Source organism: Trypanosoma cruzi, genomic scaffold (genome assembly GCF_000209065.1).
Source record: "Trypanosoma cruzi strain CL Brener 1047053516801 genomic scaffold, whole genome shotgun sequence".
In the NCBI taxonomy this organism is placed as follows: Eukaryota; Euglenozoa; class Kinetoplastea; order Trypanosomatida; family Trypanosomatidae; genus Trypanosoma; species Trypanosoma cruzi.
Window position 1 is genome coordinate 91,191 of NW_001849551.1, and position 20,244 is coordinate 111,434.

The following is a 20,244-nucleotide window of genomic DNA, read 5'->3' on the forward strand; positions in this document are numbered from 1 at the left end:
AGGCCCATGAGGACGCACTGCAGCAGCGTGATGTTGAGTGTCTGCTGTGGCGCGTCAAAATACGACAGGTCCAGCACAATCGCGGCGGTGAAGGTCACGTTGACAAAGCACAGACCACGCACACCGGGATCAGGATAGTCCACGGAGCTGATGCTGCCACCGTGCACGCAGCGGACCTCCGTGTCCTTCGCATCGGGGAGCGGGAGCGGCCCAAGGCCGTTCGGAACCGCAGCTGGCAGACAAGTGTCGCCGTAGCCGCCAGCAGCGCACTCACACTCACAGCCGCTGATGCTGCTCGTCCCCGCTGCAAAGCACACGGCGTCCACCGTGCACGCACCACAGTCCAGCACCGTCACGGGTGCTCCAATATTGAGGTCGTCTTGGTAATTCGTCACAGGAGAGCCCCTTGCCTCGTTGCACATACCGTAGATGGTCGGGCGCGTGTCAGATGGTGGTGACCACTTGGTTGTCATACAGGTAAAGGTCGAGTACGAGCCATACGTGAAGTTGTTGTCAAGTATCGACCACACACTCCGATCGCGGAACACCATGCCGTGGTGGGCGGCCACGTACACAACGTAGGCGGTGCGGAACTCGTTGTTGCGGTGCACCAGCCAGCTGCCGTCAGTCACGGTCAGCGTGGCTGCCATCAGCATGGCGAAGCCGAGACGGAAAGTGCTGGACACAATCTGCAGCACGCTGCCGCCAGCCACCGCAACGTCCTTGAACACACACGCGGCTTTGCCATATTCGGTGCTCGGTAAAATCCACGAACTGTTCTGTATGGAGAACACGGAGCCGCCGCTGACACGCAGGTCCGACGCAAGAGCGTACATCACGTGCGTCCGCGACCTAATAACGCAGTTGTCCATGTAGAAGACGCTGGACAGGTTCACGCCGAGGCTGCGCTCCACGAGGATCGCAGCGCACGAGCCCCCGCCACACACCAGCGTCGACCGCGTCATGACAAAACACGTCAACAGAAGCCGGACACCGTCCAGAACAAGCGCGGGGCCGTACCGGAAGCTCTTGTGGCCACGGGTCGTCGGCACGTACTGCGACCCGCCAACCGTCGCGCGCAGCGCTGAGTTCGCCAGCAGCACACTCGAGTGCAGCGGCATCGCGCCATGCAGCACAATCGTGCCCTCCAGCGACGTCACATTCGTCATGTTGACGAAAGCGTGCGGCATCAGGCGCGCCGTGCTCTCGCTGAGGCCGCCAATCCGCAGCTGCGCGCCGCCCGCAAGCACGCAGTGGCGCAGCGTCACGTTCAGTGCGTCAGCGAACGCGTCCATCGAGCGCAGGTCCACCGCCACAATGATCGGTCCGCTGAACACCACCGAGTCGAAGCACGCCGTCGCACGCCCGCCGCCAACCGTCACCGACTCCGTCAGCGTCACGCCACTCACGCAATCCTGCGCACCGTCGCCACCACCACCGGCCCTCGCAGGCGGCACGTCGAACGGCAGGCACGCCTCGCCCACACCGCCGGCACGGCAGCTGCACACGCATTCGGAGAACGACGCCGTCAGCGCATCAAAGCACGCCAGCGCAGCCGCACAGCCGTCGCACGGCACCACGCTCACGGAGGGCAGGCCGGCCATGCGGTAGTCGCCGCTGCTCTGCAGCACCCGGCCGCCGGCACGGTTGCACTGCACCGACACGACGCCGCTCGTGATCGTCAGCCCGGAGACAAGCGTCGCGCCGGTGGCAGCGCAGCGCGCAATCGACACGGTGCCGCCGCTCAGCGTCATCCCCGACAGCGACGCCACGGACGACGCCTCGCCCACCGCCCACACGTCGCGCAGGTCCAGCCACCCGCCGGCACCGACCGTCCCACCGTCGCAGCGCACCAGCGACGACGCAACAGACCCCTCGACGCGCACGAAGCGCAGCACCGAATCAAACACCGCGAGGCGCTCTCCAAGCACAATGCCGCTGCCGCTGCTCACAACCGACACGTTCGTCACGGAGAACACCGAGTGGTTACGCAGACTGAGGCGCGACGAGGACGCCACATGCATCGCGGACGCGGTCGGACCGCCCGACGCCTCCAGCGACACGCCGTCAAGCACCACCGCGCTCGACAGCAGGTCCACGTCGCCGCCAACGTACACCGCAGACCCGCCCGCCTGCAAAGACCTCAGTACAGTGTTGCTCACACGCAGCTGCGACTGCAACAGCGACGTCGCGTACAGCACAAGCGGCGACGCCACCGCGTCCGTCAGCCCGCTCAGCTGCGAGTAGCGCATCGGCCCCGGCGTCACAATCGTCGAGTCACGGACCGTCACGTTCGTGTGTGCCGGCAGGTTGTGCACAAACACAAGCGAGCAGTAGCTCCCGGACAGCCCGCTCACGCTCACCACCAGGCTCCGGTCACTCGCCGGCTCGCCGCTGTAGCCCCGCACGTAGATCTGCGCACCGCCGTCGCACACGCAGTTCCTCAATTCGATGCGCAGCGCGCCGGGAAGCATCGCCGGCACGTCGAACACCACAGCCACGCCGTTCGTGACGTACACGCCGTCCATCAGCACCGTGTCCACGGCGCGGCCAACCGTGATGGCTCTGTCCACCGTGCCGCCCCGCAGTCGCAACACCACCGCATGCACCGCGGGCATCCACGCAGCAGCTGCTGCCAGCACCAACGCCACAAGCAGCGCCACACGCACAGCCAAAATGGCCCTGCGCCGCACACATTGCCGGCTGCGCGGACACGCACCCACAGCAGACCGCATCCACCGACTCAGACACGTATCAGCAGGGCTGTCGCGTTGTGTCGCTCTCGCCCCGTCGACCATTCCTCCTGTCTATCAAATCCTTTCCTACAGATGGCGAATCCAGTGACACGATTCCGCCAGATCGATATCCCAGTACTACCAATCCTAATACTGCGAGTAATTCCTAACACCTTGAAACGATAGTTGTGCTGGCAAAGCCAAAGTATCTCGAACTGCACGCTCAAAAAAAAATAAATAAATAATAATAAAAGGCAGAAAGAACAACAGCAACCAAACACAGTGGCACGCAGAGGCATCCGGTCATACACAATCTCCATCACAGTACAGCCGCCGAAGCAAAGCCGCGCAGACGCAATAAAGTCAGTGACACCATTGCCCTCCCACCACCCACACAGCCCCATACAACCACCGCGCGTCGTGGCGTGGATACAGACTGGCGTCGGCGGTGTGCCAGCAGTGCTGACAGGCGGCGGTGGACCAGTCCTTCGCTCTCCCCTAGCAGGACAGAGAGCAGCGGGATTGGCCAACAACTCTCTCCGTGCGGCATGTGTCCTTCCCGTGTTCGCAGATGGGAGTGGTGTCCCCGTTTCGCAGGAACTTCGCAGACTGCCGTCAGCGAGGGAGGTATTGATCATCGTTCTGTGCGAGGAGCGGGCAGCGGGTGAAAGATGGCACAGAAACACATTCAGTGCGCCGCCGCGGCCAGGGGCCAAGCAAGGCAAACAGTGGCGGATGGCGAAGTCAAGCGCATACGGCGTGAAGGACCCATCCATATCACAGCCACCAGGGGACACGCAAGCACAAGGTGTGCAGACAGCACTGGGGATCGCAGCACGTGCGACGCGGACAGTGTGACGGACAAGCAAATTTTCCTGCTGCCAAGACAGAGCACAAACGCGGTCCCAAGAGTACCGCAGCACGGCCGATCCCAGAGGGCAGGGACGCGGTGCCTCCATGCCTCGCGGCATCAGAGGCGTGGGATCGAGAGGGCACCAAGCTCCTTCGCACGGACCACAAGCAGCATGGAGAAGTTACGGCAGAGGGCATGATTGCGGTACTCCCGTTTGCGGACATCTTCAGCTGGAGGCAAGCTGCCTCCCGGTGAGGCTGTGTGCGCGTCCCATGCTGCCGCTGCAACACACTCGGCCTGCTCCGCTCTGACCGTCCAGGTTCATCAGTGGCTGTCACGGCTGCCGCGCGGAATGGTGCGCCTTGCCGCTCGCACGGTGCATATCCAACCGTGTGGTCACAGTGGCGAGAGGCGTTGCACACACCGAGGTGGAAGCATTCCAGTCGGCTTCACGCAGAACAGCGACGGCATTTTTCCGTCGCGGCAGCCTGCCTGCCGGTCGCGGGAGGCCGTCCTCCGTTGCTGCAGTATAAAATGAAAGATGGTGGTCCGAGTCCATGCAAAGGGGTGGATGTCCAGTGGGAGACACGCAGTACGCGTTGCGCAGTCACGTCGGGAAACGAGACGCTGCGGCCGCTGATCCGCGCTGGCTGTGCCGGGTCGTCGGACAGCTCACACTCCATGCCGCTTGAGGTGGCGGCGAGGTTCTCTCCTGCCGTCGTGGATCGTGAGCGACCGTCCCGCAGCTCATGGTGCGAATTCAGGTAGCCCGCAATAGGCGCTGCAGGACCAAGACGACAAATGGTGCCCGCAAACTGGGCAGCGTGAGCGATTTCCAGAAAAAGGCCGCAGAGGTTCACCACGTACATGCTGGGGCAGGCCGGTGGGCACACGCGGAAGGCAGTGTTCTCCAGAAAGTTGGTGCCACGAGCAGCAGGCACTCGCACAGCAAGGTGTGGCGCACCAAGAGGGCCACGCCACCGGCACGCCCACTGCAGGTCTGTTGGAAGACACCGCAGCCAACGCGCCGCGTCGCTGGGGCGCCCAGCTGCCTGCAATCCTGCAGAAAAGCGGTGTCAGGTCGGTGCTGCGCCAGTCGAGCAGCAAGGGCAATCCTGAAGGGCGAAGGGCTGGAAGTTCCGAGTTGCCAGACAACTACGGGGCCATCCTCATCGGGGCGGCGGCCCCTGCGGACACCACCGCAGCGGTTGATGCCGACGGAGTGACCGCAATGAAACGACTGTGCGGTTCTGTCAGTCAAGCTGCAGGCAAACCGCCTCGCCGCTACACAACCGACAGAGCGTGGGACCTTCTCAAGGGGTGACGCCGCCGTGGTCCCCGTCACGCTCGCAGCAATGCCCTGCCGCAATCACTTACACAGAGAGACAGGGAAGAGTGTGTGGATGTGTGTCGAGAGCACAACAACTGTCCACGTCAGAGGAGGCCATCGTGGCACCGCCCGTCACGCACCAGCACACACCGAGCAACGCACGCACCCGGCAGAGCAAAACCAAAGAGAAGAAAAGAATGACCCCAAGAGAAGGCAGTGCTTTCACGTATGGCGAGCATCGTGCAGCCGCGTCAACCGGCCTCCAGCAAAATCAAAAGAGCATTCCTGCAGTGCACTGTGCAAATAATTATGTGTGCTGGAGGAGCAGAAGAGAAGAGGAGCACAGGGAGGCAAATCAGCACAGCAAGAGGCACAGCTGGATGGCAGCGATACATGCGGCACGGCCCAACCTCAACAATCACGCACGGTGGCAACACACGCCCAACCAGAGAAAAGAAAAGAAAAAAAACACGGCGGCAGGGTGTGGCTGTGTGTGTGTGGCGCTGCGGGTGTCTGCCAGCCCTGACCGCAAAGAAAACAAAGCAAGAGGGAAAGAAATGTGTGCTCCGCCCCACAGGCCCTCGTCGCACGCCCACACGTCACGGCTCCCTCAGCGCGCCGTTCTTCGCGGCCCCTCCTCATGCGTGCAGCAGGCGAGGCGCACAGGGCCGTCGTCATGAGCGTGTCGGTGGGTGTGCGAGTGCAGCAGTTAGGCGGAAACACACGGCACCCCTCAAAGGAAGAGTGCAGCAACAAACAATTAAAAGAGGGAAGAGTAGAAAAAAGAAAAAAGCGTCCATAGTGACTGCCCCCAAAAGCAAAAAAGAAAAGGGATGGGGGAGATAATAAAAAAAAAAAAGTAAAAAACACGCAAAACAAAAAAAAAGAAAGTATAAAACAGCAAATAAATTTAAAATACGCAAATAAAAGTTATTTGTGAAAATAAATTCGTTCCCATGGGAAAGCAATTATGTGGTGGGGAGGGCAAGTGTCCCACGCGGCAGCCAGTCACTCCTCACAGAGTCGCAAACCCCCACAGTCCCAGCAGAAGAATCAGCGGCAGCAGTCCGCTTCCGCAAACAGTGCTGCCATCACCATTTGCCCCAAAGTGACGAGCGGTACCGACACCCGCTGCTCCTCCCGCCAAGGATTCAGAAGAGCGCTTCGGGCGAGACACAGCAGGTGAAGAAGTACGCGCAGCCACTGGCGTTGGAATATTAATTTTATTTTTGGCAAGCCCTGTGATCTCTTCGGAGCTCAACGGGCGGTTGTACAGCAGGACGTTCGTCACAGTCACAGATACACCTTCGTCACCCCCTGTGTTCTCTGCATTGCCTCCGTCCCCTCCAATGAAGAAGTGAGAGATCTCTTTCGATTTTGTATTTTCCAAGTTACTTTGCACACTCTCACACACACGCTGACCATCGACGTAAACGGAGCCCTGGATGCCATTCTGTAGCACAATGGCCACTTGGTACGTTGTCCCCGGCTCCCAATGGCTGCTGTGCTCCAACGTCTTTTCGCCACTGTGCAACAATTCCCACCTCTTTTCTCTGTTGTACGACAGTCCCAGGAGTACAGCATTCTTATCGCCATCATTCACCTTCGCACCCATCAATGGAATGGAGTTATCTCCGTCCTTTGGCAAACCGTGGATGGACACCGTCGCCACAAGAGTGAAGTTGTAGTTCGAAAAGTGGTACAGCTGATTCTCCCCCTGGCTGCCAACGGGCCACTGCGCCCCTGCACCACGCCCCGTGAACGTCACGCCGTCGACAGGCCCTGTGGCCGCTGCTGCACCGCTCTTCATTGTGGCGTTCACCCCGAGGTACTCGTCCCTCCATGTGCCATCAGAGAAGTCGCCGGACAAAAAGCCAACCAGTCCATCTGTGATCCTAACAGTGCCGCGGGCAGTGCCAGATGAGGTGTCCTCCTTAGCATTCTCAGAAGGGCACAGCTTGGAGACAATGTCATCCACTTTCTTCCATGTCGCCAGCACCTCCTTCACCCGCTGCAGCTGCGCAGTCAGAAGCACAGAGACAATACCGTACGATGATGGTTTCCCATCACCGCCCTTCTCGTACAGTGCAATCAACTCCTCCTTCTTATCTCCACTTCCAGCACCTTTGTACAACAGGGAGCTGGCGGCAACGTCATCATCCTTCTCGGATATCGGCCCAATATCAACAGTGTGCGTATTGTCCGTCAGCCAAAGATGGAGTACACCCTTTCCATTGTTGTTTCCATTTTTCTCCTTTTTGGAGTAGACCGGCAGAGTAACGAGCAGCACGTCCCTGTTACTATCGACACCGTCAATCTTCGCCGTGGTGAGACCGCTTCCAACACCCTTCTCAGGTCCCGTGTGTTTGTTGCCCCACACGCGCGAGAGTGTCCCGAGTGCCTCCGTCCACGACTCCCCTTGTCACCGGACTCGTACACCCTGCGGCGGCCATCATCACACGCAGTCATCATCATGAGTTTTCCCTTCCACTCCACGACGCAGGGATCACCGCAGCCCTCGGCAGACATCCCCTTCGACAGCTTCCAGGTCGCAATGTCTGAGGAGTATATGATCAGCGAAACGGTCTTCCCGTTATTCTTCGTCCCTTCCACTGGGAACACAAGCGTACCGTCATTTATATTAACACCCGATCCACCGCTACCAATCAGTCCTGTCAAGGAGTCCTGTTTGCCAAAAAGACCCCACGGTAGACCGTAAGTATCTCTCCAACAAATTCTTTTGTCCTTTCCTCCCTCAACACTGACGTTCCCTTTCACCAGCAAGAGTCCCCATTTAACCCCATCAGTCGCATTGCCAGCAGCAACTGCAGCGGCAGCACTTTCATTGGTGTATTTTCCAACCAGCATGTAAATATCTCTTCCATTCACAACTGTTGTTGGTCGGCTCACATGTACTTTCATGTCACTTTGGGAAACGGCACCTTCCTCTTTTTGATAGGTGCAACTCCCATTTTTGAAATGACATTCATCCGGTGCTTGGATCCTCAATTTACTCATGTCCAACAATTTTGATGACTCATCACTCAACTCCAGGAGCTCCGAGGCAATCCCAGTAAATAATTTTTCACTGCCGTCCTTACCCTCCGCCTCGGCAACGGCAAACACATCACCATTCACATCAACAAGACTGGGGACACGGAGCGAGCTCACTGTTTTTTCTTCCTTCTTATCTCTCCAAACAAAATATGGCTTTGGTGAAGATCCCTGACCTGACTCTTGACCCACGGCGGTCGCAGCCACACCAGTGCCGCAGCACATCATCACGACGAGGAGGAGCAGTGCTGCGGAAGTAAACACACGCCGGGACATGTTGGGCCTCGGCGGCTCACCCTCTCTTCCTTCCCTCCTCCTCCCGCTGGATCCGGTCACGCGGCGACGGTTGTGTGTGCGGGGTGCCTTCACAGCAGCAACACGTGAGAGCATATAAATATGTGTATGTGGGCGGTGTGTGTGCGTGTTGTTGGTCCTTTCAGAGCCTTCAAATTTCACAGTGGCGTTTAGCGTTTGTTTTCCTTCTTCGTGTGTAATTGAGAAAAATAGAGAGACAAAATGCCGGGAAGAGAGGCAAGACAGTGAACACCCTCACCCATCAACAGTGAGTGGCACCATCATCCCCGCCGCAGACACTCCCAACAACAACAACTCACGCACAGACACACGAAAAGGAATGAAAAGGGAGAACAATACACCGGGAACACACAGCGACGGTCGCCACCACCAGCAGCAGCTGAAGTCACAGCAGGAGTGACGTTACTCGTTACACTTCAGCGCACACCGAGCAGCGTTCACACAAAAAACACAACCAGCAAAATGCAAAAAAGCACGACCGCCCTTCACAGCACCCACGCGCTGCCGCCAGTCGTTTTACTGTTGTTTCTTCCAGTGCCACCAATGGTCTTGTTTTCACTTCGAAGATTGTTGCAGTCTCCGGGCACAGTACCCGGAGCGGCTAAACTTGTTTCAGAACAGCCAACACCGTAGACGCCGCAGCACAGCACACAGAGGGCACATAGCAACAGCAGGCGGCCAGTGATCAAATTCATCACGGCTACACATACAGTCTAGAGGGGCACGGAGAGAAGGATGAGAAGAACACACACCCAAATCAGCAGCGGCAGCATGGAAGAGAAGGAGCAGCGTTTGCATGAGGGTTGTTGTCATGAGCATCGGTGACGCGTGCACGCAGGAAAAACAGGCAACAATGAAACACCGGACAGCACGGCGCACAACTCCATGGCTTTTAAAACCCTCCTGCAGCTGCCCCTAATGGAAAGAAAAGAGGACGCCACGGTGCGGCAGGAACACAGTGATGACGGCGCAGAAAAGAATGCCAAACCGGCGTAAAAAAAAAAAAGCAAAAACAAGGCCTTCCCCCACAGCGGCCACATCCAACAACGCAAGTAATAATAATAACAGAAACAAACACCACACACGGCAATTCACAGCGGCAGTGAGTTCCCTGTCGCCAACCTTCATGGCTGCTTGCCCACTCACCTATCGGGTGTCCATCGCTCCGCCGCCTTCTTCCTTCCCGCGGCACACAATCGGGTCCATCCGCACCCGTCGCCACGCCGCCCTCAACGACCCAACAGGCAACCGCCCAACGACTGTTGCAGACATCACACACCCGCGCCAAAGCACGCGACACAACATCATGTCACGTGGCCCCTCCGTCGGCAGCACGTCATTTCAACCGTTTGGCCGACACACGGAACAATCAATCGACAGAACAGAGAAGTAAGGCAGGCACTCAATCAAGGACCTCCACACACACACGCACGGCTCTATTGATGCCGCCGCTGCTGCCACGGGCACGGTACCCGAGCGGAAAATTACAAGCAGTAAGAAAAGCCTCGTCAGAGAAAACCACTCCACACATCCATATGAAAACACTCAGGCTGCAGCAGCTGCAGGGTCCATGGAAAAAAATGCGCCTTACTGAATCCCGCCAGTTATGTCAGTCTCCGTTCTCACCAAAGCCACGCATAATGCACGGCGTGCGTCCACAGGCATCCACTCCCGGTGCCCTAACAATACTCCAGAAACAAACGCAATAAGAGAAATGTGAAAAAAGACCTCACACGATGCCACCGCAGCAGCGAGCACATCACAAGACAGCACCACGCCACGCACCGATGTTTTGCTCTTCCACACGCTTCATTTACCGCACACCCCAAAACACACAGAATGGGAAGCGCAAAGGATCATTACACAATGCAAAAGCAATATAAATAAAAACAAGAAAATCGAAACCCACACAGATCCCTCGCACACGCACACAAACACCCCACGGCATTCATTACAATAAGCAAAACAATGTTACCCCTAAACCCAATAAAAAAAGTGTGGTGCCGCCACATGAGCGACCAACACAAAAAAGAAAGAGTGTAGAGCATTTCTCTGGTGCAAAGCATAGAGACAAGCAGAGCGTATATACTGAGAGAGAAATATCAATTAATAGAGGCTTTTCTCTCTTCCACCCACTGCTAGGTGCGGGCCACGCAGGACGCAAACGCAGTCGCATCGCCGTGCAACGGAATCCATGCAGCCACTCACTATAGTGTTGGTACGGCGGCGGCAGCGGCAAGTGGAAGAAACAGCGGACAGGGACAAGCAGCTGCCGCACTGTTATCGCCGTGGATCGGAGGCGGAAAGTCTGTCAGGTCTCTCTCCCAACCCCCGCGCTCCACCGCCGCTTCATCCTCCCTTGGAGGGTCCACGGCGCCCTGCGCAGCATCAGCGGTATCAGAGCTCTTGGGGCCAGTGGTTTTGGCAGCGCCACCGGCCCTGTCGCTGGCGGCCTCATCTCCTGCCGGTTCTCCCACAACAGACGTCACACCATCGGCGGCCACATCGTCGTTGCACAGAAGATCGCTCTCCTTCAAAGCCTCCTGCGGCGCACCCGCGGTGTCGTTGGGCAAGAGCACCCCGTTGCCTGTCGGAGCATCTGGGGCTCACTCAAGTCGACATCCTTCGGTGTGGGGTGCCGCGGCCGGGATCAATGCTCTCCGCAACGGGGACGGATGCCCGTGGCAAAGCTTGTTCAGTAGATGCCGGTGAAACCGTCCTGCTCCACAGCCTCTCTCCTCGCCGTCCCACGGAACCACTGCAGGAAGGCTACCGCTGGTGGCGGATATCGTGCACACCTCCGCGTGGTCACGGCAAATAACGCTTCCCTCATCGTACGGTCGAGTGGCCCAAGCAATCGTCGCCCCGTCCGTGCATGGACCCAACAGACGTTAACCTTTTCAGTCACTCTCAGATGCAATTACATGCCGAGGCACCGCAATGCCGCATGCATGACAGCACTCAGATAAGTCTCCTCCGGGTCCCTCGCATCTGTTGTGTTGGTAGGAAGCGTGTCCAGACACCACGAAGAGGGCTCAACCCCAGGCATCGCAGAAAAACATTCTCCCCTCCCAAATAACAGCGTCAGCATCCCTCACATCCAGTGCGGGATCAATGATGGGGCAGCTGTCCATCGGGCGTTTTGCTGACCTTTCATGGATACTCCGTCTGCACGGCAACCACTGGAATACCGATCCGACGCGCAGTGTTTGACGGAAACACCCAATTCAAGGAACATTTGGCGATATTCACTCATGTTCAGTGCGGATCAATTCCTCTGCAGCAGCCCGACTTCTTGCCGCAACGCATCGGCTCCGCCATCTATCAGTTCACCCTCATGCAGCCCAGGTCAGCCGATGCAGCCAGCAACAGCTCCGTGCAGCAGCCGGCGCCCCCCAATCGGTGCCATCCACTCATCATTCACGTGGCGCTGCGACCAGTGCGACTCCAGCGTCCTCCCGTCCCCATCGTCATCCTGCAGTTCCATGCCATCAATGTCGTCGCAGTCGTGGTGCTCCCTCGCTGCCATCGCGGCATTCGTCGAGTGCACCACCACCACCAGCGCCGCAGCCACGCACTGCGCCATGCCAGAATTGGCAACACCAGTGGAACGATGCTCAGCAGGCACAGTGAACCGACTGCAAACGCTGCCCGTGGTGAGTGACGGCACAATCAACGGACCCTCCAGTGGCTGCACGAGCAGACGATCCGCATGCAGTTTGACAGCAGCAGGGACAACTTCATCCTCGAGAACGTCCCCGTGTGCAGACAACAGGACGTCATCCTCACAGTGGCAATTTTCAGTCAACAAATTCATTGTGTAATACCGCTCTGAAATACAATACTTCCTGGTATCATCCATGTCTCTTGTGGATACGTTGATGCGGATGGTCGCCCACAAATTCCTCCCGATGACGGTGTACGTCTGCAGCGCACCCTCTGCTCCAAAAAGATCACGTCCCTCACAACAACTTGGATCAAATTCGCGCTGTCGGCACGCATCACATAGCCAAAGAATCAAGAGTACGTCAAAGTGAAAGCAAAGCACCGCTGGCAATCACACCAAAAACTTCATCACATGCAGCAGCACCAGCGTCTCAGTCTACTGTGGGGTGTAGAGCAAATAAACGATTGATATGGGTGTTGGGCAAATTTTCCGTGGCTTGCTAAACCAACATAGGCTGATTGCGTGGGAAGAAACAACAAAAAAAACAAAAGAGAAAAGTCATCCATCCGCAATTTAAGCGATCCACCAATCAATGAAAGTGCAGTGGGTTCACTCAACCACACCACAAGTAAAACAAAACAAAAAAAGAAGCCGAAGCGTGGGACGACCAGCGCACACACACTCTCATTCCTCCCGTAAAGCAAAACACACACACAGAGGGAGAGAGAGAGAGGTCGCCCACTCAACGCAATAAAAACAAAACAGAAACAGTTACGGTGCTCCGCCCACGCAGCCAGGCAGGACGGCAGCGGTGCGTGTCGTGCAAAAGAGAGCACCAACGGGCCTGCATGGGTGTGCATGCATATATACAATGGGCACATTATTGTGTGTGCCTCGTGGGGTGAGGTGAGGGCGAGAGTCCATGCAAGGGGACACACACAGAGAGAGAAGGACGAGTGTGTGTGCGGGCGGTGCACGGCTCTCTCCCCCTCACTCTCACGCGGCCACCACCGCAGCAGCAGCCGCACACGCAACAACAAGAAGAAGAAGAAACAAAAGAGGGGAGGTGGTGTGGGAGACCGCGGTGCTGCTGTCACTGTCGCCATACGTCACAGTATCATTTTTTCGGGCGGGGACCGTTTTCGCTGTATATGATGCAGCCTCACTGGCCGTGGGAGCAGCCTTGGTATTTACGGCATCAGGGTCATTGTGTTGTCCTTTGGGTTCAGGCCGTTGAGCATTGTCACCATCCTCACTCTCATTTCTCTTGACGACACCACTTTCACTTGCGGAGGTGGATTGCTCTGATGTTGCCGCTGGGCCATCGGTATGTGCATCCATCTTTATCGCCTCTTTTGTTGTTGTGTCTTCACTGTTTTGCTCAAGCACGCCATCCGCTGAAGGCGGTTTCGGTGCTGCGGACTCTTTTTCGCTTCGTAAAGGTGGCGCTTTGCGCTTTTCATCTGTTGAATTGTGTGAAGCTTTTCGTGCCGGCGGTATTCCTCTTCCTTCTTCTAGATCTCCCGCCTCTCGTGATCGCGCTGCGGGTGTATCTACTCCTGGTGATGGCGATACTGCCGATGTTTGCTGTTCTGGTGACGGTGGTGGTGGTTGTGTCATTGTTACTGTTGTACCTTGACGCTGCAGTTGGCCGTCGGCAGACAACACGCTGGAAGGGCCGTGTGCCTCCACGCCACTCCGTCCTGCCTCGTTTTTACCTGCTTCCTCACTCGTACCCCGAATGTTCGCTTTTTCTTTTTTACGAGAGGACTCTGGATTTTCTTCGAGTTTTGAAACCTTTTGTGTATCTTTGTTGGTCTCTACAAGGATTCTTTCCCGCAGCTCATTTGTTTCTGGAGATTCCAATTTTAAGTTAGGGGGTGCACCGCTTTTATTCTCTGAACCACCAACTTCAGGGGGAATGGAAGATCGAGAAGCACCAACAACAGTAGAAAACTCCGAGGCAGAAACTCCACTTTTGTTAGAATTTCCATTTTCTTCAAAACCGCCTCCAGCACCAGAACTGTCGTCATTAGGGACCAGAGACAAACGATCACCAACACCAGTTTGACCAACATCAGATTCCGGTGGGTCTTGTGGCGCTTTAGGTGCTTTGAGTGCTTCCGGTAACCCGGTTACTGGCGGTGGTGATGGTGGTACCGAAAGTGAATCTGGATAAATATCGGTTGAATCGGAAACACTTTCGCCAGTCGAGGCTTCAATGGCAGTAATGGGCAGTGCTGACCGCAAAGGCACCGTAATCGCAGTTTTATTACATCCGTCAGGCATGTGGGATCCATTCTCACCCAACACTCCCGACGCCATGCAGCCACCCAGTGCGTTGGTGTCAACGTCCCTCGCACAAACACCGCCGGCACCGCACCACAGCACGCAGAGGGCACACACCAGCAGCACACGGCCGGTCATCATCATCGCCATCACTCCTGTCACTTGCGTGCAGCCTTCAGCACAAACTAACAACACGTCAACGCGCACCGTAACAAACGACAGCAGTCCTGCAGAAGCACGCACTTCGACCTGCACATCAAAAGTAAAAAATCAATACCAAAACAATAAAAAAAGGAGTTGAGTGCCCAACAGGAGTCCCTCCGCCAAAAAAGAAAAAAACATACCTCAGCAGAATTAGCACTTCATACGCTATGCAGCAAAACAGCTCTGTGTCTATATATACATGAATACAGTGCCTGCATGAGAAAAAAAATATTACTGTTCCACCAGCCCACACAACACTCCTCACATTTCATACGCCATGCAGCAAAACAGCTCTGTGTCTATATATACATGAATACAGTGCCTGCATGAGAAAAAAAAAATTACTGTTCCACCAGCCCACACAAAACACTCTTCACACTTCATTGCGGCATCCGGCCTGTTCCTCCGCTCCTCCTTTCGTGCAGTCCGTGGGACGCACAGCAATGAGGCCGGCACCGCGTGTGGGCAACAACAAAAAAAACAAGAGGAGAAGCACGTCATTCATGACAGTGTGCAGCAGCCGACCATTAAATAAGCAAAGGATAATTATTATCCCAAACAAACAACATTAAAAAGAACATAAAAAAAACAACCGCAGGGAACGCGGCACATATTCTGTGTGAGAAGTCACAAATCCTCACTCCGTGGCTCAGAAGTCTGCCACAACTCCACATAGACCCAAAAGCAGAAGCAGCAGTGGTTTCTTCACCCACAAGAAGATAATTTTGCCGCTGCTCACCGTCGGCAAAGACATGTCACTTTCGAACAAGATTCCTCTGCTCGCTTAGATCCTCTTTTTTTAAGGGAGATGTGCTCTGTGTGGCGCTGCTGCACGCACTGCTGTTTGTCGGCTCCTTGGCGGCGGAGTCGGGTGCTCGAGGACCATGGATGCTGTCCCGTCGCTGCACACATCGGTGGTGTTGGGCGTCGTGAGGTCAGGATTCATATATTCCTCCGTTCCTACGGAATTATTCGTGCCATCGTAATCCGAGCAGCTCCTCGCCGCAAAATCGCCGACTATCGCATTGAAAGCCTCCTCTTCCGTTAGATCTCGACTTTCTGGTTTCTTATCAGCACGACACGCAATCCAGCTGCTCTCGCCGAATAGGCGCCAGTGCCCACCGGAATCCTTGCTCCCACACGCACCATACAACCATCGCCATCTTTCTTCGCGTACACGTGCGAGCAGCAGCAGCAGCAGTAGAGTGGCTGAAGTCGGTGAGCAGATCTGCGCACAGAGCGGAGAATAGAAAGTCAAAAGAAAAATACAAAGAGGTGCAGCAAAAAGACACACACACACACATCGTCCCGGCGTCGCCGTTGCGTGCGCGGCAATGATGCGACCTCCTGCGGCAGGCACAACTCGCACACTGCACGCACTGCAAAACGGGATCCACGCAAGAAACACACACACACAACGACAGAGCAGCCACCATAAACTAGAAGGAGGAGAGAACCACAATCATCTCCCCCTTAGTCGCACAACAAACGGCCCTCCAATTTTTACGCGAGACAGTTTCTGCAAGCTTGCCATCGTTCCGCTGCACGCTCTCAGCGCCCACAGTGGGAGTCAGCACAGCGTACAAGTGAGAAACAAAACGCATCGCACTCCCGTCTGGGAAAAACAAAATTACCGTGACGACAACAACAACGGTGCAAGAGTGTCGCATAGGAGGATACGATGGCGTTGTTGGCGTCCAGATCAATGACGCGTACCCTCGGAAATACGCGTGGAAGATATGGCACGTACGACTGCAGAGTCGCGTCCACAGATAAACGGTATTCGGAGCCAACACTCTCTTTCTCGGTGGAAAAGATGGGTCAATAATTTCGCCAGAGAGGCAACAGTGCAGAAGGCAGGGTAGAGCAACGTACCGCACACAGGAATCAAATATTTGACTGTCTCATCCCTGGAGAAGTAAAACCAACTTGGCCAGGGTTATCTCGCTCTCTGGCGATGGCACATTCAAAAGAAAAAGACTCACAGTATTGAGGGGACTCGGCAATGCCCCAACGTGCATGCTGCGACTCCACAAGAATGTGGACGGTCTGCATGTGTCCATGCAAGTCACAGCGGATAGGCGCATTATAGGGGATGCTGCTTGAGTGCGCCAAACGACGGTTACTGCCTCATGCCACATCACAGGCAGGCCGTCCCTCATCAATCCCTGCAGGATTCGCCTACACTCCTCCAAGGAGTACTGGGGGCATCGGTTGTGCTGCACGCGGAACGCATCATCTTACACAAGGACTCCATTCACTAAAGGCCGCGGCTAAACATCCCATCCACAAAAATCGTCAAGGGACCGCCACACACCGCGTGCTGAGGTGGAAAACGCACGCGATGAATACGTCTCCGGTAGGTTTCATCGTGAATACACAACCGCTATTCCCTCCGTCACAGCGTCGTCATCAACACAGCAGCAACGCGCCAGTGCCGGCTCTGTTGGGTACAATGGGAGAGAAACTCCCACTCTCCAAGCCATGATGTCAACAAGAGAGTCAGACGGCTGCTCTGCCATGGCGATACCGTGTCCCATCAGGTGCAGCAGAATATCAGAGTCCAGCTGATTGGAAGGCTCGGCTGTCACCCCGCCAATGAGAGAAATGCGTGCCACCACGCGAGGCTCCGCTGGCAGTCCGCCTCCGTATTGTGTTCCCTCAGTAACGGACTCTGCGTCAGCAGCAAGTGAGGCAAACTTCGGTTTGCTCCGTCTGAAATTCCCCCGGCATCTGCTCAATTCACCGCCATGGAAAAACGGCGATGTGCAGCGGCGGAGCATTTGATCGTATCAGCAAACAAATTGGGGAAAAAGAGCTCAAGCACACCCACAAGACTCCCAGCAAGAAAGGGAAAACACAGCGTGACTGACACGACTCAAAGTCATGTTTCTAAGACAAAGCGTGGATGACTCCGTCGACGCCACACACGCACCATATGCCATCAACTCCTCCACGGCAAAAACGAACTGGCAAAAGGGAGAAGACATAAAAACGCTTTTATAAGGCAAACAAGCAAAAAACACCACTGCAGCACCGCATCGCTCACAACGCCGTCAATCGGCCAGAGGCCTTTCGTCTTGAATACCCCAGGCGTACACCGTTCTTATGGCATGATTGTTGAAGGGCGGCCATCCACCAGCCGCAATCCGTCGGTCACACGAAGAGTGCAGGCAACAGGCATATCTGTCGTACCCTCCATCACCCTCAAAAAACGTCGAATTGTCGTTGGCAGGAGTGATGTTGTTTCTGCTCCACGCGTCTCCATCCCCCTGGGAGGAGAGACACGCCGACTGCTGCCACCAGTTCCTCCCTCGCCTCCTCTCACTTCCTCCACCAGCCCATAATACTCCGCAAAGTTGCTCACGGCAGTGTCTCCACCGTTCTGAACGTGAAACGACTTGAACTTGTTCTCCCTGAGACCCAAAGCGACCAAAGCAAAAGCGAGCCGGACATCCAACGGCTGCGCTGGCTCAACCCCACAAAATTGCACCAAGTACACAATGACAGGATCACGACAGCAACAATGCAGAAGAATAAGGTCCAGTGCGAAGATTAGTTTGTGCTGCACACAGTTGCGGTGTCGCTGGAGTTATTGCACCGCCAAAAACAAAAACAATAATCCTGCAGCGTGTGGAGAGGACGTTTTTCACAAGCGCATTATTGGCGGAGCCAAGCAACTGTACCGTCAGCAGAGGGCAGCGAGCGGCGGGAGGAAAGTGAAGGTGGTGAGACTGTTGGGGAGGGTCGATGCGCAGTGTCCCTCACAAATACGAGGCGGGTGAAGTGAAACACACTCGCCTGAACGTCACCGGCCACCACAATGCATTGCTCCCCGCCGTGAATATTGATGAGCTCGAGGCTGAAGCAACTACTCGCAATGCGTGAAAGCGTCTTCCTGCACTGACGCTGCTATTCACATTAGACGGACAACTTCAGAACAGTCGATTCCCAGCAGTAAAATGCGGCTGGCAATGACGCTGTGAATTCTCGATTCCCCGGGCAACAAAGGGCGGAGAAGAAAACTGGTCTCCCCAGCTGCGCGGCATCCATCCATCCACTCTGTGCTTCCGGAGTGCCCCGCAGCTGCCTTGAGAGATGCAGCGGACAGACCTCCCTTATTTTCGCCTCGATCCGTCAACGAAGACTTTCGCGGAGGTGTCGGCACACACCGAAGTCTCCCTCGTGCCCGCCAAACAAAAGACACACACGTTGAGCATCGTCACGCGCGTCGACGGCTACGCAAACAAATACCCACCGCAACGCAAAGTGTTTTTTATTGGGCACAAAAAGAAAACTGGAGGCGGCGGCCTGGACAACACAGACATCAAATCGCACGCCAGGCAACGCTGAAATACATGCGAAAGGGCCAACGCGGGATCAGCAGCACAAACACTCGAGAGCTGCTGCGTGAACTCCACGGTAAATGGATCAGCCTCAACGCATGGGGCACTAATTATGGCGGTTGACAGCGCGAAAGCCAACGGTTCCGCAAGGCCGGGAATTGTGGGGACGGCATTCAAACCCTCCCGAGATTCGTGTACCAAGACACGCAAATAATCCGCCCCTCGGTGCAAGCCGTCACCATAGTCCTCATCGTTATTTTTGTCGTCATTCGTGTTGTCACACTCAAAGCCGGTGAGGGAAGGCGCTGCCATGATAATTGTGACATCACCCTGAATAAAAGAACGTAATGCCTCAAAGGGTGCCGAGTGCAGGCATCCCGTCAGGCAGCGACACGCCGCACTCCTGAAGAAAGCCGATAAAAGACCGTAGAAAAAGCTTTCATCCGCCATCGTAATCTCGTCCAGCGGGTTCGTCCTCTTCTACTCCTTCGGCGCCTCGTCCTTCTCCGCAGCACCAGCTGCCGCTGCCGTAGATCACGCTCCTGCCGCAATCACTCTCACAGAGGGACAAGGAAGAGTGTGTGGATGTGTGCCGAGAGCACAGCAACTGTTGTCGCCGGAAAAGGCCATCGTGGCACCGTCCGTCACGCGCCAGCACAAAAACGGCAACGACCGCAACCGGCAGAGCAAAAACAAAAAGCTGATAAAAGAATGACCCCAAGAGAAGGCAGTGCTTTCACGTATGGCGGACATCGTGCAGCCGCGTCATCATTTCAGCACGGAACGTCAGCCAACGTCCCTCGTTACCAAAAACATTCCTGCAGAGCACTGTGGAAATACTCATTTGCGTGTGTGCTGGAGAAGCTGCAAAGAGAAGCACAAGGAGGCACATCAACACAGCAAGAGGCACAGCTGGATGGCAGCAATACATGCGGCACGGCACAACCTCAACAATCACGCACGGTGGCAGCACACGCCCATCCAGAGAAAAGAAAAGAAAAAAAAACACGGCGGCAGGGTGTGGCTGTGTGTGTGGCGCTGCGGATGTCTGCCAGCCCTTACCGCAAACAAAACAAAACAAGAGGGGATAAATGTGTGCTCCGCCCCACAGGCCCTCGTCGCACGCCCACACGTCACGGCTCCCTCAGCGCGCCGTTCGTCGCGGCCCCTCCTCATGCGTGCGGCAGGCGAGGCGCACAGGGCCGTCGTCATGAGCGTGTCGGTGGGTGTGCGAGTGGAGCAGTTGGGCGGGAAACACACGGCACCCCTCGCAGGAAGAGTGCAGCGAAAAACAATTAAAGAGGGAAGAGTAGAAAAGAAAAAACGTCCATAGTGATTGCCCCCAAAAGCAAAAAAGAAAGATGAGGGGGTCAGTAATTAAAAAAAAACGGACGAATTAATAACAAAAAAAGACTGGCAAAAAATTTAAAGCAAACAGAAAAAAAATTTGA

At 55.8% G+C, this 20,244-nt stretch overlaps 2 protein-coding genes and 3 pseudogenes across 2 annotated transcripts, besides 3 other annotated features; all 5 read right to left on the reverse strand.

Moving 5' to 3' along the window:
* Nucleotides 1–2,798, reverse strand: Tc00.1047053510627.14 (dispersed gene family protein 1 (DGF-1), putative; the record flags this gene model as incomplete). Its single annotated transcript, XM_813539.1, has 1 exon — nucleotides 1–2,798. A coding segment is annotated over one exon (2,798 nt), but the record flags the coding sequence as incomplete, so codon positions are not given.
* Nucleotides 1–20,244: part of a sequence feature (areas not merged during assembly with more than two copies in the genome that could not be assigned to a particular haplotype) that runs on past the window's edge.
* Nucleotides 2,961–2,988: a sequence feature (AT_rich).
* Nucleotides 5,732–5,827: a sequence feature (A-rich).
* On the reverse strand, nucleotides 5,933–8,362 carry Tc00.1047053510627.30 (annotated as a pseudogene).
* Nucleotides 10,893–12,290, reverse strand: Tc00.1047053510627.45 (annotated as a pseudogene).
* Tc00.1047053510627.60 (mucin-associated surface protein (MASP), putative) lies at nucleotides 12,951–14,393 on the reverse strand (the record flags this gene model as incomplete). Its single annotated transcript, XM_813531.1, has 1 exon — nucleotides 12,951–14,393. The coding sequence occupies one exon, from the start codon at nucleotides 14,391–14,393 to the stop codon at nucleotides 12,951–12,953; it is 1,443 nt and encodes a 480-aa protein (XP_818624.1).
* On the reverse strand, nucleotides 15,910–19,236 carry Tc00.1047053510627.70 (annotated as a pseudogene).